At 52.2% G+C, this 27,983-nt stretch overlaps 3 protein-coding genes across 5 annotated transcripts in view; 1 reads left to right on the top strand and 2 right to left on the bottom strand.

Annotated features, from left to right (window-relative positions):
• Positions 1-114: 114 nt before the first annotated feature.
• ZNF428 (zinc finger protein 428) lies at positions 115-12,842 on the bottom strand. The gene is made up of 3 exons (XM_032262824.1): positions 12,260-12,842; positions 7,509-7,713; positions 115-786 (listed from the first exon to the last, which is right to left on the bottom strand). The coding sequence occupies exons 2-3, from the start codon at positions 7,582-7,584 to the stop codon at positions 287-289; spliced, it is 576 nt and encodes a 191-aa protein (XP_032118715.1). The 5' UTR covers positions 7,585-7,713; positions 12,260-12,842; the 3' UTR covers positions 115-286.
• Positions 4,828-7,777, top strand: SRRM5 (serine/arginine repetitive matrix 5). Its single transcript, XM_032262806.1, has one exon. It carries the CDS (start codon positions 4,997-4,999, stop codon positions 7,547-7,549), a length of 2,553 nt encoding a protein of 850 aa, XP_032118697.1. The 5' UTR covers positions 4,828-4,996; the 3' UTR covers positions 7,550-7,777.
• A 2,064-nt stretch (positions 12,843-14,906) lies between the features above and the next one.
• CADM4 (cell adhesion molecule 4) overlaps positions 14,907-27,983 on the bottom strand; it is a 17,018-nt gene continuing 3,941 nt past the window's right edge. Inside the window, exons 1-9 of one of the 3 annotated variants that reach the window (XM_032262812.1) lie at positions 26,540-27,147; positions 20,323-20,469; positions 19,884-20,036; positions 19,510-19,644; positions 18,836-19,000; positions 18,624-18,714; positions 17,790-17,962; positions 16,764-16,892; positions 14,907-15,972 (exon numbers count right to left, since the gene is read on the bottom strand). In XM_032262812.1, coding sequence (XP_032118703.1) covers positions 15,863-15,972; positions 16,764-16,892; positions 17,790-17,962; positions 18,624-18,714; positions 18,836-19,000; positions 19,510-19,644; positions 19,884-20,036; positions 20,323-20,469; positions 26,540-26,618 — 1,182 coding nt within the window. In that variant the 5' untranslated portion in view covers positions 26,619-27,147 and the 3' untranslated portion in view covers positions 14,907-15,862. Of the gene's footprint in view, positions 15,973-16,763; positions 16,893-17,503; positions 17,701-17,742; positions 17,963-18,623; positions 18,715-18,835; positions 19,001-19,509; positions 19,645-19,883; positions 20,037-20,322; positions 20,470-26,539; positions 27,148-27,983 lie in introns of those variants that run through there. The other 2 variants (XM_032262813.1, XM_032262815.1) reach the window with 2 other exon arrangements.

The raw sequence follows: 27,983 nt of genomic DNA, 5'->3' as shown, positions 1-27,983 counted from the left end.
GTAAATGTTATCTTTCCCAAAAGACCCCGAGGTTCCCTGAGAAGGAGCCCTAGGGGGAACATGAACACACACACACACACACACACACACCCCCCGAACCAACACACACACACCGAACCAACACACACAGAATTTTGGCTTTTATTCTGGCCATCACACATCTACTTCTAAGACAACACAGACCGGCAGTACCCCATCCCCCATGACCACTGTCACAACCCCAATTTCCTCAGCCCCCTCCTCCCACCCCACCCCTTCTGCCAAGCTCCCTGCGTGGGGGCTCTGCCTACACCTCACCCCGGGCATGCAGCATGAAGTGCCCGTGCAGCTCCCCCAGGTTATCGAAGGAATCCTCGCATTCCGTACAGTGGTAGGTTCCCTCCTCCTCCTCTTCCTCCTCCTCCTCCCGCCCAGCAGGTCGGCCCTCCCCAGCCCGAGGTGGTTCCTCCTCTTCCTCCCCAAGGGCCCTGCCTTCAGGGGCTGGTGCTTCCTGGGGGGCTGCAGCAGGGCAGCAGAGCCGGCAAGGTGGGGTTCCCGGTGGGGCCTCCCCAAGGGGTGAGCGGCCACAGAGCTGGCAGGGCTGGGCCGGGGGGCCCGGGGGCTGGGCTGCACGGGGGGCCCGGCGGGATGGGCCACCTCGGCCCCCGCCAAGGCGCTGCTTCACCTTGTAGCCAGGATCATATTCGGGATCGTCAGTGGTCTCCTCTTCCTCCTCCTCCTCATCTTCTTCCTCTTCAGAGTCCGGCTCCGAGAGAGTATATTCTGAATCAGAGGAATGCTCAGGGCCTAGAGGGGACAGATAGGAAGAAACAGTGGCATCAGAGGAAAGAGGGCTAGACCCAGCTGTCTTCTCCCTGAACTCCTATATTCAGACTTGCCACAGTATGGCAAGGGTAGCTTGGGCACCACCCTTCCCTTCCCCCACAGATGGCATAGAACAAGGATGGCACCCAGTAGATTCCCTTATCTTTGTGTCAGGCAAATGAATGTCTTGTTAAGAACTGCACGGGACAGGACTGGGCACAGTGGCTCATGCCTGTAATCCCAGCACTTTTGGGTGGCCAAGTTGGGAAGATTGCTTGAGGCCAGGAGTTTAAGACCAGCCTGGGCAATAAAGCAAGACTGCATCTCTACAAAAAATTTAAAAATCAGCCAGGCCTGGTGACACACTTCCTGTAGTACCAGCTTCTCGGGAGGCTGAGACGAGACAATCACTTTAGCCCAGGAGTTCGAGGTTCCATTGAGCCATGATTGTGCCAGTGCACTCCAGCCTGGATGACTTAGTGAGACCTCACCTCTTAAAAAAGTTTTTGGCCGGGCACGGTGGCTCATGCCTATAATCCCAGCACTTTGGGAGGCCGAGGTAAGACAGATCACGAGGTCAAGAGTTTGACACCAGCCTGGCCAACATGGTGAAACCTTGTCTCTAATAAAAATACGAAAATTAGCCGGGTGTGTTGGTAGGCGTCTGTAACCCCAGCTACTCGGGAGGCTGAGGCAGGAGAATTGCTTTAACCCAGGAGGTGGGGGTTGCAGTGAGCCGAGATCACGCCATTGCACTCCAGCCTGGGTGACAAAGCAAGACTCCGTCTTGGGGCAGGGGGTATAAAAAGAAAAAAAAATTTGTATTGATTGAAAAAGAAATAAAAACTTCCATAAGGAAGTGGGATGGGGGCATTTAGGAAGGACAAAGCAGGAGTAGTGAAAAACCGGCAATAACAAAAGCATCCTTGCTATTGTCGGTGCCCGATTCTTATACATTAACTCACTAAACCCTCAACAACCCTTTGGGGGTGGTACTGTTACTATCCACAATTGATGAATGTGGAAACTGAGGCACAGGGAGGCTAGCTGACTCGCCTGTGGTTAACACAGCTCTGGCAAGAAAAGCTGAACCTGGGCCATGGCAGACGCTGCCAGATCATTTTAGGGAGACAAACATTTGAAAAGGTATTTCTGCAAATTAAAACACACACACGCACGCACGCGCGCGCGCACACACACACACACACACACACACGTACTTTTATATATGTGGCCATGGAGATATATATATATATAGAAAGAGAGTTAGGTGAGTTAAAATATTTATTTATAGGTAACTGTTATGTTTCACAGTTAACAAGGACATGCCTAGGACAAGTTTAGGTTTAAAGAAAAGGGCCTGTAATCCCAGCACTTTAGGAGGCTGAGGCGGGCGGATCGCCTGAGCTCAGGAGTCATGACCACCCTGGGCAACGTAGTGAAACCCTGTCTCTACTAAAAACACAAAAATTAGCCAGGCATGGTGGCAGGCGCCTGTAATCTCAGCTACTCGGGAGGCTGAGAGGAGAATTGCTTGAACCTGGGTGGTGGAGGTTGCAGTGAACCGAGATCGAGCCACTGCATTCCAGCCTGGCGACAAAGCAAGACTCTGTCTCCAAAAGAAAGCAAGGGGAAAAATTTAAAGTTGATGTACAGAAGAGGGTGACATCAGCTGCCGTTATGGGGGCGCGCACACAGAGTAATGGCTGGGGACGGGGTCCTGTGACCAGTGAGGGAAGTACCAGATTCTTCGGCCTCTGTGGCAGGAGCCTGCCAAAAGCCTTGCCTTGTATCCATCCCAGCCCCATTCCTCAGTTTCTCCCAGAGCCCAGAGGATCCTGCTACTGCAGCCTGTGCTCCGCCCTTGCTCCTGTCATCACAGTGGCCACAAGGCTTCTCACCTTCCCTGACACCCCAGACCCACACCTACCTCAGGGCCTTTGCCGCCCTTTCTGCTGATGTCACTCTCCGCTCCATGTCTCTGCTCAAGTGTCACCTTCTCAGTGACACCCTGGCCACAGAAACCACTCCCCAGCACTCCCTATGCCCCTTACTGTGCTTGATTGTTCTTCATCTTCTTTTGAGACGGAGTCTCGCTCAGTCACCCAGGCTGGAGTTCAGTGGCATGATCTCAGCTCACTGGAAACTCTGCCTCCTGGGTTCAGGCAGTTTTGCCTTAGCCTCCCAAGTAGCTGGGATTATAGGCGTACACCACCATGTCCAACTGATATTTCTTTCTTTTCTTTTTTTATTTTTTGAGGTAGAGTCTTGCCCTGTCACCCCGGCTAGAGTGCAGTGAAGCAATCTCAGCTCACCGCAACCTCCACCTCCTGGGTTCAAGCGATTCTCCTGCCTCAGCCTCCCAAGTAGCTGGGATTACAGGCACACACCACCACACCCAGCCAATTTTTGTATTTTTAGTCGAGACAGGGTTTCACCATGTTGGCCAGGATGGTCTCGATCTCTTCACCTTGTGATCCGCTTGCCTCAGCCTCCCAAAGTGCTGGGATTACAGGTGTGAGCCTCCACACCCGGACTCTAATTTCTGTATTTCTAGTAGAGATGGGGTTTCACCACATTGGTTAGGCTGGTCTCAAACTCCTGACCTCATGTGATCCACCCATCTCAGCCTTTCAAACTGCTGGGATTACAGGTGTTAGCCACCGCACCCGGCCAATTTTTCTCCATCTTCTGACTCACTGCATACAACATTTACTTGTGTGTTTGTTTACTGCCTGTCCCAGAAAGCAGGGACTTGGTTTGGTTCACTGCTGTGGCCCCAGCATCTAGAACACTTGCTTTGTGCAAAGAAAGTACTTAGGACCTATTTGTGGCATGGGTATCTCTGGGTGGAATTTGACAAACCTCTTCGGAGGCCTCACACACACTGTTCCCTCTGGTGGGAATGTCCTGACCTAGTTTTTCCCACCATCCTTTAGAACCCAGTGGGAGGCCTTCCTCTTTGGTGAGGCCGTCCCAGGCCTCCTCATTCCAGGCAGCTAGTCACTTTTTCTACCACCCTCCTGCTGGGTCCCGAGCGTCACCAGCCCGGAACGCATTATAACTGTCTTCTTCTGAACATCCGTCCCTGCAGTTCTCTCCTACTAATTCCTGCCATTTAAGAATCGTTTCCTGAGGCCTTGGCCTGGGCTGTTCTCCACTGTCCACCTGGTGACCCCCTACTCATCCTTCAAGACCCAGCACAAACTCCGTCCTCTAGGAAGCCACCACCCTGATGCCCCAGCCTCCAGCCAGGTCTCCCTCTACTTTCCCCTGTCACTGTCCTAGAAGCTAACTGTAGTCAGCTGGGCCCCAGGGTATCTCCCTTATCAGACTGGGAACTCCTCAAGGGCAGGTATGATCTTGGGGTTCCCAGCAGAGGACATGCGGGTCAGCGGATGACAGTGGCCCTAAGACCCTGATCTCCCTCCAAGGCCTTAGCCTCTGCTCCTCACCTGCCTGGGTGACCCTTTCTTTTTTCTTTTTTTTTTTTTTTTTTTTGAGACAGAGTCTTGCTGTCACCCAGGCTTGGTGTGCAGTGGTGTGATCTTGGCTCACTGCAACCTCCATCTCAGCCTCCCAAGTAGCTGGGATTACAAGCATGCACCACCACATCTGGCTAATTTTTATAGTTTTGGTAGAGATAGGGTTTTATCATGTTGGCCAGGCTGGTCTTGAACTCCCGACCTCAGGTGATCTGCCTGCCTCCGCCTCCCAAAGTGCTGGGATTACAGGTGTGAGCCACCATGCTCATCCTGACCCTTTCCTTCTCTACTGGCAAAACTCCTGCAACTTTTCAAACCCAGCTCATGTCACTTCCTCTATGAAGGCCTCGCCGACTCCCCACGCCATCGGTATCCCTCTCGTATGGGTTCCCCGGCCACTGCATTGCTCTCTATCACACCGTGACCACCTGGGCAGCCACCCCGTCCCCACCCATTGACTGTGGGCTCCTTGAAGGCAGGACCTAGGTCTGTCCCATCTCTGTGTCCCCCGCAATGCTGAGCATGAGTCAGCCTCAAAAGACATTTGCTGAATGGCTGCAAATCAGAGGAAGTATCTCTAGCCTCAGGCTGGGATCCCTGTCCTCTCTCCTCCCACCTCTGACTTCATACCACTCACCCTCCAGGGTATTCAATGCCCACTGTGACATCACACAGTTGGCCTGTGACAGGCAATCAGGTCATCGTCCATGGCTACCAGGTGTTTCATGCCTACCGTGACTTCCAGGACCACAAGCCCTTTCATGTCCACCATGTCTTCACCTAAGAAATCTTCAAAGCCCAGCATGCCCCCGGCACGCACGGGATCCTCCATACCCACCACGGATCCCACGCCTCCTGCCTCCCTGAAGACCACCAAATCAACAACGCCCAACAGATCCTCAGTGCCCACCAAGCCAGCGACATCGGTCATGAGCCCAAGCAGTTCCAAGTCCACCAAATCAACCAGTACAAAGAGAGTCCCTTCTAACCGGTCCAGCAGCAGGTCCCAAGTCCGCAGCAAGGCAAGAACACCCAGCAGGGTGAGCACGGACACCAGGACCAACAAAGCCAGCAAGGCCAGCGGCGTGAGATGCCATCAACGGAAGGGCACACATAGCCGGGGTAGGACACCTGGCAGAAGGGGAAGCCGCAGCTCCAAGAGGTCACCCAGCAGGGCCAGCACTCCTGCCAGAACTCATGGTGCCAGACCAGGCATGGCCAGCAGGGTGAGAACTCCCACTTCCCAGCAAAAACAGAGGCAGGGGAAGAGTTACGGCCGGCCTAGAACCAGCAACAGGGAAAGGAGTGACAGCCAGCCGAGAAATATGAGCAAGGAGAAGAGTTACAGCCCACCAGGAAGCTCAGATAGGGGGAGGAGTTCCAAGCTGGCTGTAACTCCCAGTAGAGCCAAGAGTCACAGCCCAACTGGAATTGCCTCCAAGAAGAAGAGTGAGAGCCCATGTCCATCGTCATCAAGGAAGGCGAAAAGCTATAGTCAGATGATCACCCGCAGCAGGGAAAAGAGTTACAGCCTGACTAAAGTGTTCAGCAGGGTCAAGAATGATAACCACGCCAGCACCCTCTGCAGGCCCCGAAGTCACAGCCAATCTAGAAGCCCCAGAAGGTCAAGAAGTCGCAGTCAGAAGAGGACCTACAGCAGGGTGAGAAGTCACAGTTGGAAGAGAAATCATAGCAGGGCAAGAAGTCGCACCCGGAAGGGAATTCTGAGCCAGAAGGGAGGACATAGCCAGTCTAGAACCCACAGCAAGGGGAAAAGTCAAAACCAGTCTAGAACCCCCAGAAGAGGAAGAAGTCACAACTGGTCTAGAACCCCCAGCAAGGAAAGAAGTCATAGCCCGTATAGAAGCTCCAGCAAAGAGAGAGACCGCAGAGGATCTAGCAGCCCCGGTAAGGACAGAGATCACAGTCAATCTGGAAGTCCCAACAAGCAGAGAGATCATAGCCAATCTAGAAGTCCCAGCGAGAAGAAGGATCACAGTCAATCTGGAAGCCCCAACAAGGAGAGATACCGCAGCCAATCTAGAAGTCTCAGCAAGGATAAAGATCTCAGCTGTTCTGGAAGCCCCAGCAAGGAAAGAGAGAACAGACAATTTAGAAGCCCCAGCAAGGAGAGAGAGCGCGGTCAATCTAGAAGCCCCAGCAAGGAGAGGGAGTGTGGCCAATCTGGAAGCCCCAGCAAGGAGAGAGAACATAGACAATCTAGAAGCCCCAGCAAAGAGAGAGAACACAGACAATCTAGAAGCCCCAGCAGAGAGAGAGAGCGCAGACAGTCTAGAAGCCCCAGCAAGGAGAGAGAGCGCAGACAGTCTAGAAGCCCCAGCAAGGAGAGAGATCGCAGACAATCTAGAAGCCCCAGCAAGGAGAGGGAGCGTGGCCGATCTAGAAGCCCCAGCAAGGAGAGAGAGTGCAGATGTTCTAGAAGCCCCAGCAAGGAGACAGAGCGCAGACATTCTAGAAGCCCCAGCAAGGAGAGAGAGCGCAGACAATCTAGAAGCCCCAGCAAGGAGAGAGATCACAGCCGTTCTGGAAGCCCCAGCAAGGAAAGAGAGCACAGACAATCTAGAAGCCCCAGCAAGGAAAGAGAGCACAGACAATCTAGAAGCCCCAGCAAGGAGAGAGAGAGCAGCCGATCTGGAAGCCCCAGCAAGGAGAGAGATCACAGACGTTCTAGAAGCCCCAGCAAGGAGAGAGAGTGCAGCCGATCTGGAAGCCCCAACAAAGAGAGAGATCACAGATATTCTAGAAGCCCCAGCAAGGAGAGAGATCGCTGCCGATATAGAAGCCACAGTAAGAAGAAAGATCAAAGCCAATCTGGAAGCCCCAACAAGGAGAAAGACTGCAGCCAATCTAGAAGCCCCCACAAGGAGAGAGAGAGCAGCCAATCTAGAAGCCCCAATAAGAAGAGTAGTTACAGACGAGCCTACAGCAAGGAGAAAGCTCACAGCCGATCTAGAACCCCTAGCAAAGAAGAAAATCATAGCCAATCTAGAACCTCCAGCAAGGAGAGAGATCCCAGTCAATCTACAGTCCCGGGAAGTCCAGACTGGAAGAGATCCCCTAGCAGGACAAGGAGTCCCAGTCAGAATAGAACCCCTAGCAAGACAAGCTGCCACTCCCCATCAACACTTCCCAGTGGAGGCCAAATCCTAAGCCGGGATGACAGTCAAGCCAACGGCACCACCTCTAAGGTCACCTTACCTGGGGAAAGGTCTTCATCATCTTCTTCCAAGCTGGCATAGCCCCCAGTCTCAGCTGGCTCACGGGTCTCTGTCATGGCCGGGGGAGGGGACAGGAGACAGGAGCAGAACAGCAGCTGAGCAGCGTCCCTCCCCGGCCAGCTCTCCACACCACACCTCTGGCCACAAGTTCTCTAACACAGGATGTTGACAGGTAGAGAGGGATGCTGGATAGGGGGAAAAGAAAGGCTGGTGACGATTCAATAAATTTTTACATAGCACTTGTCCCCACCCCAAGCCCAACTGTGTGCTCATTGCTGGGGTGGGGCACAGAGGACCTCAGCTCTGTCCCTGACTGTCTACAGGGCCTTGACTGCAAGCCCTGCCCCTAAGTCTTTTTTTTTTTTTTTTTCTGAGATGGAGTCCTGCTCTGTCACCCAGGCAGGAGTACGGTGGCAGATCTCAGCTCACTGCAACATCTACCTCCCAGGCTCAAGCAATTCTCCTACCTCCGCTTCCTGAGTAGCTGGAACTAGAGGCTTATGCCCCGGCGCCTGGCTAATTTTGCATTTTTAGTAGAGACGGGGTTTCACCATGTTGACCAGGCTGGTCTTGAACTCCTCACCTCAAGTGATCCACAAGCCTCAGCCTTCCAAAGTGCTGGGATTACAGGCATGAGCCACCACACCCAGCCCCACACTTTAGGTCTTAATTTTACCATGTGGGCAACAAGGCTGCCTTCTGGCTCTTACTCAGTGGGATAGGGAGAGGTGACACACCAAATATTCAACAGTGGGAACTGGTGTGGGCACCAATCAGAACTGAGAGTGGAGCAGGGCCAGATGCCAGGCATTAATCCTTTAGCTGCTGGGCCATGGGGAGGTCTGGGTTTGAGGGACTGTTCTGGGAAAACTAAAACTGTGTTTTTCCTCTACTCTCATACTACCACCACGACAATCATCAACACAGAAGAATTCTGTGACCAAATGTGTGGGGCTTTTCCCCCCCACACTACACAGCAGACACCAGCTAGGTGTCCCCTCCAATTCAATTCCAACGCTATCCTGGAGTGTCAGATGCCACAGATTGAGGGCTCAGTCCCCAATGCTGCCCCTCAACCCCAGATCCCAGTCACGAGTCCAGGCCTCTAGAACATCTAACCAACTGGCTTCAAGTTGGAGTTCCATGACCCTCTTGGTTCAAAATTTGCTGGAACAGACCCAATGTGGTGGCTCACACCTGTAATCCAAGCACCTGAGGTAGGATCGCCTGAAACCAGTTCAAGACCAGCCTGGGCAACAAAGTGAGACCCTGTCTCTATGAAAAATGTTTAAAAATATTAGCTGGAGTTGGGCTTGGTGGCTCACACCTGTAGTCCTAGCATTTTAGGAGGCTGAGGTAAGTGTATCGCTTGAGCTCAGGAGTTTGAGACCAGCCCGGGCAATATGGTTTCTACTAACAATACAAAGAAATAACCTGGCCGGGTAGTGCGTACGTGTACTCCAGGAGGAGTAGTACAGTCCTCCACCCAGCTACTCCAGGAGGCTGAGGTGGGAGGACTGCGTGAGCCCGGCTGGGGGTGGAGGGGCAGTGGAGGTTGCAGTCAGCCGAGACTGTGCCACACACCAGCCTGGGTGACAGAGTGGGGCCCTGTCTCAAACAACAACAACAACAACAACATGAGTTTCTTTTCTTTCTCTCTTTTTTTTTTTTTTTTTAAACACAGTCTCATTCTGTCCCCCATGCTGGAGTGCAGTGGTGTGATCGGCATGATCTCAGCTCACTGCATCCTCCACCTCCTGAGCTCAAGTGATCCTCCTGCCTCAGCCTCCCGAGTAGCTGGGATTACAGTTACCTGTCCCCAAGCCCAGCTAATTTTTGTAATTTTGGTAGAGACAACATTTTACCACGTTGCCTAGAGCTCAAGGGATCCGCCCGCTTCGGCTTCCAAAGTGCTGTGATTACAGGCATGAGCCACCACACCCGGCATTTAAAATAAATGAATAAATAAAAATGTTAGCTCGGGCCAGGTCACTTCTGCCTGTAATTCCAGCACCTTGGGAGGCTGAGGCAGGAGGATCACCCGAGTTCAGGAGTTCAAGACCAGCCAGGGCAACATGGCAAGCCCTGTTTCTTAAAAAAAAAAAAAAATTTTATAAAAAATTAGTTGGGTGTGGTAGCATGTGTTTATAGTCCCAGTTACTTGGGAGGGTGAGGTGGGAGGATCACTTGAGCCTGGGAGACCAAGGCTGCAATGAGCTGGGACCATACCACTGCATTCAAGCCTGGATGACCCCTCTTACAAAACAGAAACAAAAACAAACCAACAAACAAAAACTTGCTGGAGCTGCTCAGAGAACTCAAGGAAATGCTTACTTAGATATACTTGCTTATTAGAGAGTATTACAAAGAACAAAGATCAAGAGACATGTAGGGCAAGGTATAACAGAAGGGGCAGGGAGCTTCCCACTGTCCCTAGGGTGCCATCCTACAAGAACCTCCATGTGGTCAGCTACGAGGAAGCTCTCCAAACCCAGTCCTCTTGGGTTTTGGTTTTTTTTTTTCTGAGACGGAGTCTCATTCTGTCGCCAGGCTGGAGTGCAGTGGCATGATCTCGGCTCACTACGACCTCCACTTGCTGGGTTCAAGCGATTCTCTTGCCTCAGCCTCCCGACTAGCTGGGAGTACAGGCGTGTGCCACCACAGTGAATTTTTGTGTTTTTAGTAGAGACGGGGTTTTACCCATGTTGGCCAGATGGTCTCATCTGTTCAGCTCATGATCCACCTGCCTTGGTCTCCCAAAGTGCTAGGATTACAGGTGTGAGCCACAGCACCTGACCCCTCCTCTTGGGTTTTTAAGGAGGCTTTAAGACAGCCGCATTATGCATGGCCTTCTCAGAAAAGCTCTCAGGACCCACAGGAAGGTGGGGAAGAGAAGAGTCCTGCCCTGGGGCAGGAAGAGGAGGGCAGGTGGAGGTCAAAGAGATTCTGTTTCTTGAGACCTGCCCCTGAGGCCTAAGGCGCACAACATTATAACAAGGGACTGTAACAAAAGCTATGGGAGTTGAGCCAGGAACTGTGGATGAAAACCAATATATTTATACATATAATACCACAGCAAGCCTCCAAAGTGGCAGTTAGGGACAGGGAGTATTTGTATAACAGTGATACACCAATCAATCTGGAAGTATTTTAATATTTAAACAACTGGTATGGCTGCAAGGTTTGTGACTATCATCCTTAGTTCTGTATAAATTGGCAAGCTAGTGTCTCTAGCTGTGTAGCACCAAGCAAATAACTAAACTTCTCTAGCCTGTTTCCTTCTCTATAACAAAGGGGCTTCCATGGCCGGGCGCGGTGGCACACGCAAGTCCAGCACTTTGGGAGGCCGAGGTGGGTGGATCACGAGGTCAGAAGATCGAGACCAGCCTGGCCAACATGATGAAACCCCATCTCTACTAAAAAAAAAAAAAAAAAAAAATACAAAAAATTAGCCGAGTGTGGTGGTGCGCCCCTGTAGTCCCAGCTACTTGGGAAGCTGAGGCGGGAGAACTGCTTGAACCCAGGAGGTGGAGGTTGCAGTGAGCGAGCCGTTATCCGGCCACAACTATGTTCCATGTGATACTTGGGACGTACTTTTTTTTTTTTTTTTTTTTTGAGACGGGGTTTCGCTCTTGTTACCCAGGCTGGAGTGCAATGGCGCGATCTCGACTCACCGCAACCTCTGCCTCCCGGGTTCAGGCAATTCTCCTGCCCCAGCCTCCTGAGTCGCTGAGATTACAGGCACGCGCCACCATGCCCAGTTAATTTTTTGTATTTTTAGTAGAGACGGGGTTTCACCATGTTGACCAGGATGGTCTCGATCTCTTGACCTCGTGATCCACCCGCCTCGGCCTCCCACAGTGCTGGGATTACAGGCTTGAGCCACCGCGCCCGGCCCATACTTTTCTAAAAGGCTGTATCTTTTGGATATAATTGTTTATCTGAAATTCAAATTTAACTAGGCATTGTATATTTTATATGGCAACCATACGCCTGCAGCAATCAAGTCGTCCCATGAAGTTACCAAGAGTCAGTGTCCATCAGCCTACACTTTTCCAAGCCCATATCACACAAGACCTCTTCCAGATATTTCAGATGTCAGGTAGGGCCATCACTTGGTTCATAAGTCCCACTCCTACCACGCCTAGGGCAGCCAAACTGAAAGGCAAACAGTGCTGGAGATCCACAATGCCCTGAGCCTGTAGCAGCCAATTCCCAAGATGCCCCGCGTAAAAACAATAGGCACCCGTACCAATGCTCGGGCAATGAGACCACGGCAAAACCTTCCACTACGGGACAATAAGGGCCAGTTCCCACAATTCCTGTGGCAGTTCTTCCCAAGATGCCTTGGGCCTATAGCGACCACCTTCCCAGACTCCCCGTGTGGAAACGCTCCAAGCCTCTAGGACGGTCAGTGGCAGGTGTGGGATAAAAGAAACCGGTTCCCCACAAGGATCTGGGACACTTCTTCCCAGGATGCACCAGGCCTACAGCGACGAGCGGACCGACTCCCACAGCGTTTCAAGGCGGAGCGCTCGGTTCTCCCAGGATGCCCCAGGGCGGCACAGCCGCGCTGGGGGAGAAAAGGAAGCCTGGGTCTTGCCCTCGGGTCACGACGGTCCCAGACCGCCGCAGGCTCCCCGGTGACGGGAGTTGTGGTTCCCATCATGCAGCGGGGCCGTAGCGCCCGCTTCCCGGCATGCCCCGCGCACCCCTGTCCCGGACACTCACCGGCGCCGGCGGCCCCCGCTCCGGCTCTGCGGCGGCGGCTGCACGCCCAGCCTCTGCGCCTGCGCCGCAAATAGGGTAGGAGAGCGCGTGAAGAGCCTAGGGCGCTTGCGCGGCGAGTTGGACTAGTCCTGTAACGCTGTTGGAAGAGGGGCTGTGTGAGTCGGACCGTCGACGAGACCCGCCCGGGGGGCGCTGTGCTTTGCCCCTCACTGCCTGGGTTTACTTGGTACAGTCCGCGGCACGAAGGAACAAGAAAGAAGCTGAAGGGTTCGCGCGTGCGTGTGCGGGGCAGGAACGCGCCTTATAAAATATGGGATGCGCTGCGGGTGGAGGGTGCTAGTTCGGACTGGATCGTGGGCCCGAGGCCTGCTTATTTGCATAATCCTAGTGCGGGACAATGAAAGGCCTCCCGCACTGGAAGGAGTGATTTGCATATTCCCCGGAGGGGCCTTACTCCTGAGCGCAGTGATTAGCATATGGCGGGGGCAACAGAGCAAAGCGCATGCGCGCAGGGACTGCGGACTAATGTGAAGTGGGTAGCCTTGCCTTCGTTGGGGATCAGTTTGCATACTGAGAGAGGGCACGAGGGCCAGGACCCCTCCCAACCAGGACAAATGTTTATTGATCTCCTAGGTGTCAGGCCGTGTGCTGTCGGGGTCTTTGGTTTCTGCAGTGAAGGAGACACACCCTGCGCCTGTATTCAAGGTGCCCCAGCGGAAGGAGATATACACCTAATTAGATAGCTACTAACCATAAGGTCAGAGCTGGAGTGAGGAAGACGGGGGACTTTAGGAGCCTAAGAGGCACCTGCCCTGGCCTATGATTCTTGAAAGGCTGGCTTCCAGGCGGTAGGAACCAACTAGAATGGCAATCATTCTGGCAGAGTGAACAACAGCAAGCGCCAAGGCCCAGAGGCCAAAAATAATGAAAAAAGTACAAAAAGTAGCCAGGGATGGTGGTAGGCGCCTGTAATCCCTGCTACTAGGAGGCTGAGGCACGAGGACCACTTGAACCCCAGAGGCAGAGGTTGCAGTGAGCCGAGATTGAGCCACTGCAATCCAGCCTGGGTGGTGGCAGGTTTGATTGAGGAAGAGAGAGCATCTTAGTATGCCTAGAACACAGCTGGAGAGGGGAATTGCTCCTATAGACTAACTCTCGAGTTCAACTGTGACAACATTCCAGTCTTCCTGGAAGCGACTTTGTCACATTCCAGCTTAAAACTCCCCAAAGGGATCCCATTAAGAAAAAATTCCAAAATCTTTATCATCTCCCCGGGGCTATGCACCTGGTCCTGCCAGCTAATTTTTCTGACCCCCCCACTTCCTCCTCCTTCCACTCCTCTCCTGCTCCACTTTGCCCCAAACTCTCACCATCTCAGGCCTTTGCTCTTGCCACTCCCTCCGCCTGAAAATGGTTTTCCCTGAGCTCTAAATACCCGCTCTTGTGCTACCGTTCATATCTTGGCACAGATGTCAATCTCAGAGGCTTTTCCTGATCTCTCTGTAATAGCACTTCCACATTTGACTAGGGTTATGGATAAATTGGGATTGATGAGTTGGTGGTGGTTGTAACTGGCATGAAGAGTACAGGGGGCCTGGCATGTCTGCTCACGCCTGTAATCCCAGCAGTTTGGGAGGCTGAGGCGGGCAGATCACCTGAGGTCAGGAGGTTGAGACCAGCCTGGGCAATATGGTGAAACACCACCTCTATTAAAGGTACAAAAATTAGCCAGGGTGGTTTCGGGCATTTGCAATTCTTGCTGTTCAGGAGGCTGAGGCACAAGTATCACTTGAACCCTGGAGAGGGAGAGGTTGCAGTGAGCCGAGATTGAGCCATTGCACTCCAGCCCGGGCCACCCATTGAGACTCTGTCTCAAAAAAAAAAAAAAAAAAAAAAAAAGAGTACATGGGACTTTATTGTCCTGTCTACTCCTGTGGGTTTGAAGTTTTCCACAGTGACAGTGGCACACCATATCCCCATACTCTGCATTTATATTAATAGTTCTTATCACAGTCTGAACTGTGTTTGCTCCCTTGCTTTGAGTGTTTTCCTCATGTAAGCTTCATGAGGGTAAGAATGGAGTCGCCCTTTTTCACTTTGGGTTCTCAGTGCTTAGAGCAGGATCAGATTTCAGACTAGTGCAGAGCTGTCTTAACACCTAATATTTGCCTGTTTTATTTGCCATGGACCTAGAACTTTGAGCAGCACCTGGAACATTATAAGAGGTTATTTTTTAATCTAAAGTTAGAATAATACATCTAAAATGTACATGAATGAATGAGAGGCCTGGGATGACTTGGTCTAGAGGTGATGGGGAGCTAGGTGAAGGTTTTGATAGCTTGACTTTAATTGAGAGTTCCCATGGAGCCTCATGTCTGGGGTAGGGGGAAGCCAGGGTAAGGGTCTGAGCCATGGGATGGGGTAGCTCAGTAGCTATCAAAGAGATGAGACTCCATGACTATTTGGCTGAATAAGTGGCCAAACCCAGGTTTCTTGGGAGGTCGAGATGCCCTCAATGAGGTCAGGATCTTCTCCTGGCCGATACTGTCCACTAGCAACCATCACACTCCCCTCTCCCCTCTCCTTTAGTTCTCCTCCCAATGCTACGGCCCTTGACAGCAGGACAGACACACGGCCACCCCAAGCACTTGTTCTCTCCTCAGTTTAATGGTGGTTAGTGAGATTGCCAAACCCCCTCCCCATTTCCCTCCCTGCCCCATACAAAATGTGTGTGTGGTTTTTTGTTTTTTGTTTTTGTTTTTTTAACAAAGGGGGCAAAAGCCAGGAATGGGGAGGGGGGGTGCAATCTGATATTTTCATACAGATTTTTGATTTTTTAATATATTATATATAAAACCATAGAGACCATGTATCCTCCCCAAATTCCTTTCCCCCTCCCCGGGGGGGCCTGGAGGAGAGATGGGGAAGGCCCCCCCAGGAGTGGGTGGAGAGACAAATATGGATGGGACAGACGTTGGGGGAGAAGGTAGAGAGAAGGGGAGTCCAGGAACCTGGAGAAGGGGGATTGGAGAAAAGGGTTGGGGTTGTCTCCCTCACTGCCCCCATCAAAAGTTATGACACAAAGACACAGAATCCCTGTTTCCATGCCCTCCCCCCACCCATCCCCCCACCGTGCAAACATGGCTTTGCAAAGAGGTGCCCAGAGCTCTGTGGAACTCTTAACAATGGCTGGCATGGGGTCTAGGACCCCCAAAGAAATCTGTGTTCCCCTTCCCTGCCCACCCCACCCTTCCCAGAAACTGACCCCCTCCCCACAAGACCTGGTTTTGTAGCCTAGGGGCCCTGGCCTTCCCCCAGTTATCTTTTCCCAACCCAGTCCCTACTGCCCTCCCTGGACTTGGGGGATCTGGACCTTTGGCCCTTGCCCCCTGGGGGACCCAGACCTCTGGGCTCTCACTTCTGGCCCTTACAGAGATCCAGGCATCCAACACCCCCATCCCTGCCCAAGTGTCTGAGGTGTTAGTGGTGGGGGGAGAAGCCCACCATCCCAGACTCTGGTAAATGTCTTTGCTGGTTCCTTGCAGCTGGCAGTGGAGGGGACCCCAGCCCAGGCCCAGGCCTAGGCCTGGGGTGGGGGTAGGGTCAGATGAAGAATTCCTCTTTCCTCTTGTGTCCATCACTGCCGTTGAGGAAGGCTTCTCTTGCTTCTCCCTGTTCATCCAAGCCACTGGCCTCGTGGGTCAAATAGGAACCTGAGGAGGTGACAGACCCCCAGGGCAGGGGGGACATATTTGAGGATCCAGGAGTTGGACAGAAATATTGGGGAAGCGGGAGACAGACAAGACAGATGCCAGACAAAGGAAGAGGGAGAAACAGAACACACAGGGAGAGGCAGAGAAAGAGGTAAACAGTGGCAGAGAAAGGGGTAAAAGCAGAATTAGGAGGACTCCAAAAGCTCACAGAAAGTGCCACCATCATCCCTTCTCTCTGTCTTTTTTTTTTTTTTTTTTTTTTGACGGAGTTTCACCATGTTGGCCAGGCTGGTCTTGAACTCCTGACCTTAGGTGATCCGCCTGCCTTGGCCTCCCAAAGTGCTGAGATTACAGGCGTGAGCCACCGTGCCCGGCTGCATTATCCCTTCTTTTGGAGGTATTCCCTTGCCCTGCTCCCAGCGAATTCGCAATTAGGAAGATAAATTGTTTTATTCAAATCCATGCTGTTTTTTTCCTAATTTTTTGTACTTTTAGTAGAAAAGGGGTTTCGCCATGGTGCCCACGCTGGTCTCGAACTCTTGGCCTCCCAAAGTGCTGGGATTACAGGCGTGAACCACCGCATTGCCCAGCCACAAATTGATGCTCTGAATTCAGCTTCAAATTCTAGCCTTTTTCGAGTCATGTGCCGAAAGCCCCGCCCCCTTTGTAATCTTGGCCGCAGGTGCAGCAGGATTTGGAATCCAGAGCCTAGGTTCCGCCCCCTCGTCACCCCGCCTCTATCCGATCCCCACAACCAACCAACCAATGAGTCCAGGCCCCGCCCCACTCACCCTTCTGCCGTACCGAGCACCAGACCATGCCCACTAGCACACATATGATCAGAAACACCAGCAGCGCCAGGATGCCGCCCACAATGGCATAGGGAACCGACGTCTGAGCCTCTACCACCGCACCGGGATCTGCCAGAGGGACAGGGTGCAGGACCAGGTCATCAGAGGGCGGTCCCAGTCTGGCCCCATCCCTGCCAAGCTTTCAAGCCATTCTGCACACGTCTAACCGTGCCCTTTTTTGTGCCACGCCCCTCAAAAATTACTGCCACCTTGTAGTCCCTTCCCTTTCCAGATGCTTGTTGGTTTGTACACTGCCTGACCCCTTCCCTGAGTCATGTTGCATCTTCCTTTTCTTTTTCTTGTTTACTTCTGCAGAGATGGGTTGGGGTGGGGGGAGAAGTCTCGCTGTGAGGCCCAGGCTGGTCTCAAACTCCTGGGCTCAAGCGATCCTCTGGCCTAAGCCTCCCAAAATGCTGGGATTACAGGCGTGAGCGACGGCACACAGCCATCCCTTTTCTTTTGACTCAAGTTTCTTCCTCCACTTTGAAACAGAGTCCAAGAAACAGGTCCAAGTCCCTTCCCACCTTGTCTAAGACGCTCCAAGTATTTAAAGTGCTGGGCCCGACTACTTCCAAAATTTCTGCCCCATCGTCATAGAGCTAAACACACAACAGCTGTGTGCTAGAGGCCATTCCAACCACTTTACATATTTAGCTCATATAACCTTCACAACAGCCTTGTGACGTAGATGCTATTATTCGTTTCCACTTTACTGATGGGTAAACTAAGGCTCAGACAGGTTCGGTTATCTGCAGTAGAATGCGGCCAACCCGAATTTGTGCCCCGCTGGCCAGTCTGTCCCAAAACGACAAGAACTCTGTTGGCTACGGACCCCCTGAGTTACGCGGCGTCTTTGCCCAAGCTCCACCCCTGCCGCCTGGCGCCCCACCCCTGCCGCCTGGCGCCCCACCCCCACCGCCTGGCGCCCTGATCCCGGACCGCAAGTCGGCCGCAGCCTGCCCTCACCGTAGACCACGAGTACATAGAGCGCCCTCGCATGGCCGTGCTTATTGGACGCCTCGCAAGTGTAGGTGCCGTTATCCGCGGACACCAGGCCCGGCAGCGTGAGCGTCTCTCCCACGGCCTCCGCTCTCTCCGGCAAAGACTCATTCCCGCGGTTCCAGCGGATCTGGTTTGGCCTGGGTGGGGATAAAGTATAGTGAAAGGAACTCAGGTGCCAGCACCCAATTCTGACTTGTCAGGAATCTAGACATGTAACTCTCACCCCGCAGGGACCTCCAAATAAGAGGCTTCCTCCTGTCTCTCCTTTCGGGAAAACCAACAGTCCTGGGCCCACTTCCACGATCACTACGGTCTCAGGAATTCTAGCCCAGGCTGATCATGGTGGCTCATGCCTGCAATCACAGCATTTTAGGAGGCTGAGGCGGGAGGGTCGCTTGAGGCCAGCAGTTCCAGACCAGCCTGGGCAACTTAGGGAGACCCTGTCACTACAATTAAAAAAAAAAAAAAAGAAAAGAAAAAGGAATTCTAACCCTCCCACACTATTCCATCCTCAGCATCCAGGAGTTCGAGGCTGTACAGCTTCAGTACTGGGGAGTCCAAGCCTCCAGATTCTTCCTCCCTCGGGATCCAGGAGTCCACGTCCTAGCTCCCTATTCGTCCAGGTCCCCATCTCTCTCCTCCTCAGGACCCAGGAGTCCAGGTCCCAGCTCCCTGTTTGTCCAGGCCCTCAGCTGTCTCCTCCTCAGGACCCAGGAGTCCAGGTCCCCAGTCCCTGTTCTTCCAGATCCGCAGCTTTCTCCTCCTGAGGGTGCAGGAGGCTCAGGCCCCAGAGCTCACCTCGGGTTCCCCGTGACAGCACACGTCAACACCAGCGTGTCTCCCTCCCTCACCACAGCTTGGGAGGCATGGATCCGGGCCGTTGGGGAGTCTGTAGGCAAAAATAAGAAGGGAGAGTAGTTTCCGAGCAATCATGCGGGACAAGGGAGACCCTGCCGGGTGCGGGTGGCTGGCGTTGGGATCCCTTGGGTCCCGACCCACCGGGCACTTACACTGCACGTCCAGCACGTACTGCGTCTGCTTGCTGTGTCCGGAGGGCAGCGCCTGGTTCTGCGCCTCACAGATGATGATACCACCGTCGTCCTTACGGTCCACACGAAACCGCACTGTGCTTGCCACGCTCCAGACCTTGCCATTTTCCTGGCCGCTGCTCACTCCTGCCACGCCACGCGCAGACACTGTCAGGCTACGATTCTGGCTCCATCCACCCGCCCGAGCCAACCCCTAAGCAGGCTATTTGCCAAGCTCCACCCCTTGCCCAGAGGCCACGTCTCTTATCCTCAAACTACGCCCCTCCCCAAACCAAGCCCACGTGCCTCCTCCCAAAGCTCTTCCCTCTTTCACACTCATGCTTTCTCGTCTACAAATCCATTTAATTGCTCTCTATATATAAAAACATAAATTTATATATATGTACTTAGAGATGGGGTCTTGCTATGTTGGCCAGGTTGAACTCCTGACCTCAAGCAATCCTCCCATCTCGGCCTCCCAAAGTGGTAGGATTACAGGCGTGAGCCACCGCGCTTTGAATCGACCGACCGCTACCTATTGAATGTCCAGTGTCTGTGAAAACCTTTGGCTCCTCTCCAAGCCCCGCCTACATATAAACAATCTCTCTTAGGTCCCACCTCCTCCCCAACCCTCCTCAGCACTCTGCCCAGGGTACCTTTCAGCTCCTTGCGGTCCCTGTACCAGCGCAGGGTGGCAGCCGGGCGGGACCGTGGAACCAGGCAGCTGAGCTCCACCTCACCGCCCTCTACCGCCTGCTCCCGGACCTCCACCACGGGATTCTCTGGGGCCACTGCCACAGGGAAAAGGGAAGTAAGGGGTTAAAGAAGCATGAACCTGGGTTCAAAACGATCAAGCTGCCGGTTCCCAGGGACCAAAGGGAACCAGGGTCCCAGGTGGCAGGGCTCAAAGGGGGTCAGGAGCCAGGTGCCCATCCAGGATGTTAAAAATAGCCATGGTCAGAAAGTCTCAAGAGAAGAGAGAAACAGAGAAGAAAGGAGAGGATGCATCCAACAAGGGGGAGGGCGTTACCTAGTACAGTGAGCGTGGCAATCTGGTGGTGGGTGTCTTCCGTGTAGAGCTGGCAGAAATAGCCCCCCTCGTCCTCCAGGCGGGCATCTGAGAGCCGGATCCGCACCCGGCGTGGGGAGAACTCCTCAAGCTGGAAACGCTCATCCTTCAACGCTAGAGAGAGTGAGGGGGAAGGTGTGAATTTCGGGAGTCCTGGCCTCACAAGTCCCACCCATCCAACAGGAGCTTAGAGTTCAGCCCTCTGCCTCTTTTCTGCAGCCATACCGATGAGTTTGAGGTGTCCAGCTATTTACTCCCTTGAGGACCCAGTGCTATTCAAGTCCTCCTGCCTGCAGAACCAGGAGTCCAGAGCCCCCAGCCCTTTCTTCCCTGAGACCCAGGAGACCAACTCTCAGGTATGTCCTCTTTCAGGGTAGGAAGTCTGGGCCCCAGCACTCACCACGGGTGCCATTGAAGAAGAGGGTCTGCCGGGCTGGGTTCTGGATGACAACTATGGACCCATCATACTGGTGCAGACGGCAGGTGATCTCAGCCACCCCACCCTCAGCCACTGTCACGTTCTCTGTCTGTACTTCCTGTCCTGCCCCTGGACCATTAGAGAGACGGGATAGAAGACTCATTGAGAGCTGCAATTCAATCTCTTCTCTCTCCCTCTCCCACATCCAAGCCTCCAATCCCTCTCCCCTCATTCATTTCATTGCACCGAACATTTCCTGCAGGCCAGAGTCCAGGACAGGGAGGAAACCTGCTCCCTGCTCTAAAAGAGCTGCAGTCAAGATTTAGTAGAATATGCTCTAATGAGGGCAGCACAGGGCACACTGGGAGCCCAGAGCAAGGGGAGACTATTATACAACTGCAGAGAGAGATGGGTAGCCAGAGAGGGCTCTGCAATAAAGCTCCCTTGGATCTGGATCTTGAAGAGTAAGCAGCTCACAAGGTGTGGGAGACTGTTGGGTGTTCACCAAGCTTCATCTTTCACACCTGGGCACATATTGTAGCCTGTTTGCAAAGATGGCTGTAATTTTCTTCCTGTTCCTGGACATGCCCTTTGCAAGTTGATTTTGCCTTTCCTGCCATTGAGAAAGAAAGCACTCTGTCCCCCACTAGTCTGGGTAAGCCTTGTGGGTTGCTTTGATCAACAGAATTTGCTGTAAGTGATATTGAGCCTAGGCCTGAAGTGGCCTTGCAGCTTCTACTCCTGCCTTAAGACTGTTGCATGATGATGCCCAGACTAGTGTCTTTGCAGATGAGAGATCACAGTGAAAGAGAAGCCCAGCCAGCACCAACCACCAGCTGTGTGAGTGAGGCCATCCTGGATCATCCAGCCCCAGCTGCCCCACCAGATGACTGCAGCCACAAAAGTGATCCCAGTTGAGACCAAGATAAGATCTGCTCACCTGGTCCAGTCCAAATTGCTGAACCCCAGAATCATGAACAAATAAAGTATGGTTGTTTTAAGCCCCTAAGTTGTAGGTGATCTGTTCTACTGCTAAAGTTAACTGATACAATACATAACTAAGCTATACTTTCCAGCATCCTTTGTGGTTAGGTGGGGGCCATGTGACCAATTCTGGCCAATGAGATGTAGGCAGAAGAGAAGCACCTCTTGCAGCCTGACCCATCTCCCTCATAATCCTTCACACTGGCTGAATAGAGAGGACTCCAAGGAGCCTAGAGGAGGGCAGGATCACAAGCTGGAAGGCACCCGGGTCTCTAACTAACTGTCCTCCATGACCCGCCTGTACAGAACTGTGACATGAGCAAGAAATATACTTTTTTTGTTAAGCCATTGAGATTTCAGGGGTGTCTGCTGCAGCAGATAACCTACCCTGATTAATCCATCAGAAAAACAAGGTGGGGAATTAGAAAGGGGGTGTTTCTAGCACCAGCCTAGGAAAGAACTTAGAAAAGCTGAAAGCCAAGACCAGTCATCAACATCACTATCATCATGTGTTTTCCTCAAAATAACAATAACCCCCGTAGCTACCATTTATTAGGCACTTGCAGTGCTAGTCCCTGTGCTAAGGACGTTACCCATATAACTTACATTTAATCTTCACAATCCTTGTAGCTGGAACTACAGGTGCACCACACCTGGCTAATTTTTGTATTTTTTCAGAGACGGAATTTCACCATGTTGCCCAGGCTGGTCTTGAACTCGTGAACTCAAGTAAACTGCCTGTGTCGACCTCCCAAAATGGTGGGTTTACAGGCATGAGCCACTGCACCTGGCAGCCTGCACTATTATTAATCCCCATTTTTCCCCCATCCCCATTTTATAGGTGAGGAAATTGGCCCACAAAGATGAAATGACTTGCCCAAGGTCATAGCCAAGAGTGGCAGTGCCAAGATCTGCGTCCAAATCTCTGATTCTGTATCCTGCACCCATATACACACTCCTGGCTGCCTAGAACGAGTGTCCGTCATTGGCAGGGGGTTGTGAGATAGGCTTGTGATGGGCCTCAAATGCCAATCTAAGAGACTGGCCTTTATCCTAAAGGCCAGTGAAGCTGTCGAAGCAGGAAAATGCCATGATTAGATATGGCTATTTGTCTCTCAGTGATGGATAACTAGCCATGTCTTTTCCATTCAGATGCAAGGTTGCATTCATTCATGAGTATTTCCCAAGTATTGCATAGGTTTTCCGGGGCTGAGTTCTCAGAGATGAGTTAGATGAGGTCCCTGCCCTTTTAAGATTTATGGGAAGGTAGAAACCAATCACTGTAACCAAAAGTGTTACGTTCTCTGTAAGAGGGTAGGTAACCTAATTTGGGAGTTGAGGCATAGAAAAGATTGTTTCTGGGGGATGGAGACAGAGATTCTGGCTTCCTCTTCTGACACCCATTTTCCCCTTTCTCCTCAGTAAAAGGAAAGGACACTGACTGCATTTTATGGTTGCACTATGTCCAGCAGAAAGAGACATTTCTGTCTCCCTTGCAGCAAGGTAAAGCCATCTGATAAAATGTTGTCCAGTTGGATATAAGCCAAAATGTTGCATGATAATTTTGGGAGGACTTCCTAAAACAGGAGGACAAACCCTTTTTCCACCCAGTCACCTCTGTGCTGCCCGGAACTAGAAGTATGATGTATGGAATTTAGGTAGCCATATTGAACCATGAGGACAAGGGCAGTGGGGATGGTGGAACCAAGGGCTGGAAGGTGCCTGAGTCTCTGGTGACGATGTGGAGCTGCTGTAACAGCCCTGGACTCCTACCTCTGGACTTCTTTTATGTTTGAGTATAACACTTTGGGTGTTTATTTTTAAAATGTATTTTAGAAATGAGGTCTCACTATGTTGCCTAGGCTGGACTCAAACTCCTAGGCTCAAGCAGTCCTCCTGCCTCAGCTTCCTGAATAGCTCAAACTACAGCACTTTGAGTATTTAAGCCATGATTTGAGGTTTATCTAGCACCTCCTGGAATATCAAGCTTAACGTGTCCAATCCTTGCCCCAGATGTTTTCCTCCCCAAATTCTCTCAATCTCACTAAATGTCACCACCATCCACCTGGTTGCTCAGGTCAAAAACCTAGAAATCATTCAAGTTCTCTCCCTTTCCCTCATCCCAGTATCCATTCCATCAGCAGTATCTGTCCATCCTACCTCCAAGACATCCCAGACCTCATCACCTTCGTCTGCCCCTCCTACCCTCACCCTCATCCAGCATCATCTCCACCCAGACTCTGCAAGAGCCTACTCGTGCGTCTCTCTGCAACCCTATCTGCCCCCTCCACGGCTGTCTCCACCCAGTGGCTAGAAGGATTTTTCAAAGAGGTAAATCAGATCAAGTCACCTCTCTCCTTAAAACCCTCTGAGAACTGCCCATAACACGTATAATAAAATAGAGACCCCTTCCCAGGGACTTCAAGGTGCTATGTGGCCTGGCCCCTCTCTGACCTCTTTTCACTCTGGGCTCACTAGCCCTGCTGTCCCTCAAGCATGCTGAACTGGTTCACATCCCCAAGACTTCACCCTTTTCTTCCTTCTGCCTGGAATGTTCTTCTCCCCACCTCCCGACCCCCATCTTCCCAGGGCTGTCTCCTGTTCCCATTTGGGTCTCAAATCATATCAGTACCTTCTCAGAGAGGCCTTCCCTCACTGCTCATCCTTCACTTTTAGATCACTTTCTTTTCTTTTAGGAGACAAAGTCAGTCTGGTGCGGTGGCTCATATCTGTAATCCCAGCACTTTGGAAGGTCAAGGCAGGCAGATCACCTGGAGTCAGGAATTCGAGACCAGCCTGGCCAACATGGTGAAACACTGTATCTACTAAAAATACAAAAATTAGACAGGTGTGGTGGTGCGTGCCTGTAGCCCTGGCTTCTCGGGAGGCTGAGGCAGGAGAACTGCTTGAACCTGGGAGGCGGAAGTGGCAGTGAGCTGAGATTAAGCCACTGCACTCCAACCTGGGTGACAGAGTGAGACTCTGTCTCAAAAAAAAAAAAAAAAAAAAAAAAAGCAGGGCGGGGGAGAGAGGGTATTGCTCTGTTGCTCAGGCTGAAGTGCAGTGGCACGATCATGGCTAACCACAGCCTTGAACTCCTGGGCTCAAGCCATCCTCCCACCTCAGCCTCCCACGTAACTGAGACTATCGGCTCCTCCCACCACACCTGGCTAATTTTTGTGGTTTTTGTCAAGACAGATTCTCCATGTTGCCCAAGCTGGTCTCCAACTCCTAGGCTCAAGGGATCCTCCTGCCGCGGTTTCCCAAAGTGCTGGGATTACAGGCGTGAGCCATTGCGCCTGGCCCAGAACACTATTTCCTCACTATTGTTCTACTTCTTCTACGAAGATTTCACTGGAATTATCAGATTAATTTGCTTATTTGTTTACTCTCTGTTTGCCCATGACTGGAATATATACTCCAGGAAGGCAGGGATATAATCCTTTGGGTTTATTGCTGCACCCCTAGTACCTAGAAGAGTTCTTGGTACCCGATAAATGTCTAGGGAACTTGCTGCATGAATTACATGCGTCAGATGGAATATCTGCTTATATTTCTTTTTTATTTTTATTTTTGAGATGGAGTTTCGCTCTTTCACTCAGGATAGAGTATACTGGTTCAGTCTCGGCTCGCTGCAACCTCCACCTTCCAGATTCAAATGATTCTCCTGCCTCAGCCTCCCGAATAGCTGGGACTACAGGCGCCCACCACCACGCCTGGCTAATTTTTGTATTTTTAATAGAGACGGGGTTTCACCATATTGGCCAGGCTGGACTTGAACTCCTGACCTTGTGATCCACCTGCCTCGGCCTCCCAAAGTGCTGGGATTACAGGCGTGAGCCACTGTGCCCAGCCTGCCTGCCTTTCTTTCTTTCTTCTTCTTCCTTCTTTTTCTTTTTTCGAGATAGGGTCTCGCTCTGTCACCCAGGCTAGAGTGCAGTGCCACAATTGTAGCTCACTACAACCTTGAACACTTGGGGTTAAACGATCCTCCCACCTCAGGCTCCCAAATAGCTGAGACTACAGGGGTGCGCTACCATGTCCGGCTAATTTAAAAACATTTTTTTTTTTTTTTTTTTTTTTTTAGAGATAGGGTCTCAATATCTTGCCCAGGTTGGTCTTGAACTTCTGGGCTCAAGCAATCCTCCTGCCTTGGCCTCCCAAAGTGCTGGAATTATAGGCATGAGCAACTGCACCTAGCCCAGACAGAAACTCATTTCAGCCTCAAAACCACTTTGTGACATCAGTCTCCTCATCTTAAACACCTGGGTTGATACCAGCTCAACCACTTGCCATCTGTGTGGGGGGCAAGTGACCTTGCTTTTCTGAGCCTCAGTTGCCCCATCTACAAAATGGGAATGATACCAGTTGTAGGAAATGAGAATAAATAAAAGGTTCCTCTTCAAAGCTTTCCTCTTAGTTCATTACGCATAAATAACAGTTTCTTCAAAGGTTAATTTACTTTAAAGCTTTTGCTAATAATCTTAAAGTAGCTGTTAGTCATAATAAAGAAATAAGTGCATCCCGTGTTCTCAGTTCTCACACTTTAACCCAGATATTTGCCCTGACATGGCTGGACAAGCCCAGGCAACTCTTAGGTCAACGCTTATTCATTCCCCTTTCTTATTTGGAAAATGTTATCGCTTCTCTAAGCATTCCTCAAGTTACTTCCTCTTTTTCTTTGTTCTCCTCTGCCTTTACCTCTTTAGAAAATTTCCAAGTTTTTAGCCAATCAGGTCAAACATAGAATGTGAGGTCCCGTTCTGGCCAATGGAAACTGGACACAGCAGTAGGGCGACTGCATCAGGTTATGAAAGTTACAAGTGTCCCTGTCTCCCTTGTTCAGGTGTGCTCTCGTGAAAGGTGAGGTGCACCCTTCCTGCAGGAAGTAAAACCAGCCTTGTTGAGTAATCCCTTGTCTCTGTGTGGATTTTTCCCGATGATAAACCCGTTTCCAACACCAGTGCCTGCCTGGTAAGGATGAGCCCCGTGCCTGAGGCTCAGGGAGCCCTCTCTGTGAGGCTGTTTTAGTACAACCTCGGGAAACATGCCCATGCACGTGAAAACTAGCATGCACATTCCGGTGCTTTTAAAAACATCTCGAAGCCCATCCATAGATCCTGGACCTCAAGTCTGCTTCCGTGCTAGCTCCCCATTTTACAGATGTGGAGAATGAGGCTTAGCAGGTCCCAGACAAGTCAGTGGCAAAACTCACCATCTCCTGGGAGCCATCTGGTTCCTCTGGATTTGCCCCTACCAAATCTATCCCCTGCTCTCTGCTTGAGGGTGCACATGGGGTAAGGGTGGGGGGCTTTTGTCTTACTCCCTCCCCCTCCTGAGGAGTCAGTAACCAACAGTGTCTGTGCCTGGAATATTAATGTCTCAGCAGCTTTTGTTTGGGGGGTTGGGAGTGGTGGGGGCGGGACTTTCTGGTCAGAGAGGGGCTGAGCTTTGGGGACTGGGGCACTGGCCCTTTAAACTGTGTTGACAGCCAGGAGTCGTCATGGGGATGGTGCTTGGAAAAAGGGACAGGGGAGGGTTTAAGAAAGAGTGGCGGAGCAGGTAATGCGTAAGACCCAGGAATCCAGCCCCCAAATACCTCCTCTCCCAGGACCCAGGAGTCTAGGCTCCCAGCCCCCTCCTCCATCAGGTTCCAGGCGTCTGGGACCCCGGCTTCTTTCCCCCTTACACCCAGGAATTCAGCTCCCAACCATCTCCTCTCCTAGGTTCCAGAAATCCAGACCTCTAGCCTTTTTCTCTATCAGGACCCAGGAGTCTGGGCTGCCAGCAGCCCCTTCCTTCAAACCTATGAGTCAGAGCCCCCAGCCCTCTCCCAGCTTAGACACAGGAGTCTGGGCCTCCAGCCCCCTCCTCCTTCAGGACCCAGGAGCCAGGGGTCCAGAGTACACAGCTGGTGGATGTTTCCACGGAGACTAAGCAGGGTGGGGGGAGCGCTTCCTGGGTCCTGAGTCAGCGAATACCCAAGGGAGTCTCAAGGTCATAGTTCCGGGAAGGTCACCGCCGCCCCTTCTGTATCCACTCCCCAGGGGGCTCCTGGCATCCTGCCTCCTTCCCCCTCCCTCCCCTAGGGAGATGGTACATCCCTGTGTCCTGACCGAACCCCCCTCAGCCCCCCATCAATGGCGGAGTCCGAACATCCTCGCACAAAGCGTCAATTCTTCCCCAGCTCAGCCTTGTGAAGGCGCCTGTATTCGCAGGACCTAGGCATTAGGGTCCCAGCCCCTCCTCCCCCAGAAACCTGGAGTGGACCCCCCGCCCCAGCCCATTCCTCCCTCAGGACCCAGAAGTCTGTATCCCCATCCCTTCCTCCCTCAAGACCTAGGAGTGTGGACTCCAGTCCCCTTTTCCTTCCCCTTCCGGACACAGGAGTTCCAGCGCTCAGCCTTCTCCTCCCTTAAACCCCCTCCTCCCTCAGACCCAGGACTTTAAGGCCCCAGCCCCCTCCTCCCTCAGATCCGGAGTCTAAGACTCCCGCCCCCTCCCCTCCCTGAGAAACAGGACTCTAAGACCCCAGCCCCCTCCTCCCTCAGACCCAGGACTCTAAGACCCCAGCCCCCTCCTCCCTGAGAAACAGGACTCTAAGACCCCAGCCCCCTCCTCCCTCACACCCAGGACTCTAAGACCCCAGCCCCCTCCTC

The sequence above is a fragment of the Sapajus apella genome, unplaced genomic scaffold (genome assembly GCF_009761245.1).
Source record: "Sapajus apella isolate SASKATOON/1434 unplaced genomic scaffold, GSC_monkey_1.0 scaffold130, whole genome shotgun sequence".
Taxonomy (NCBI): Eukaryota; Metazoa; Chordata; class Mammalia; order Primates; family Cebidae; genus Sapajus; species Sapajus apella.
This window is presented reverse-complemented; position numbering and strand designations above follow the sequence as displayed.

What these genes read in the sequence shown, in the direction of transcription:
- SRRM5 (XM_032262806.1), top strand. Translation starts at nt 4,997, where the DNA reads ATGGCTACCAGGTGTTTCATGCCTACCGTGACTTCCAGGACCACAAGC.
- ZNF428 (XM_032262824.1), bottom strand. Translation starts at nt 7,584, where the DNA reads ATGACAGAGACCCGTGAGCCAGCTGAGACTGGGGGCTATGCCAGCTTG. An exon ending in TGATGAAGACCTTTCCCCAG is followed by an intron (nt 787 to 7,508) that starts GTAAGGTGACCT and finishes TGTCCCCTCTAG; the next exon opens with GCCCTGAGCATTCCTCTGAT.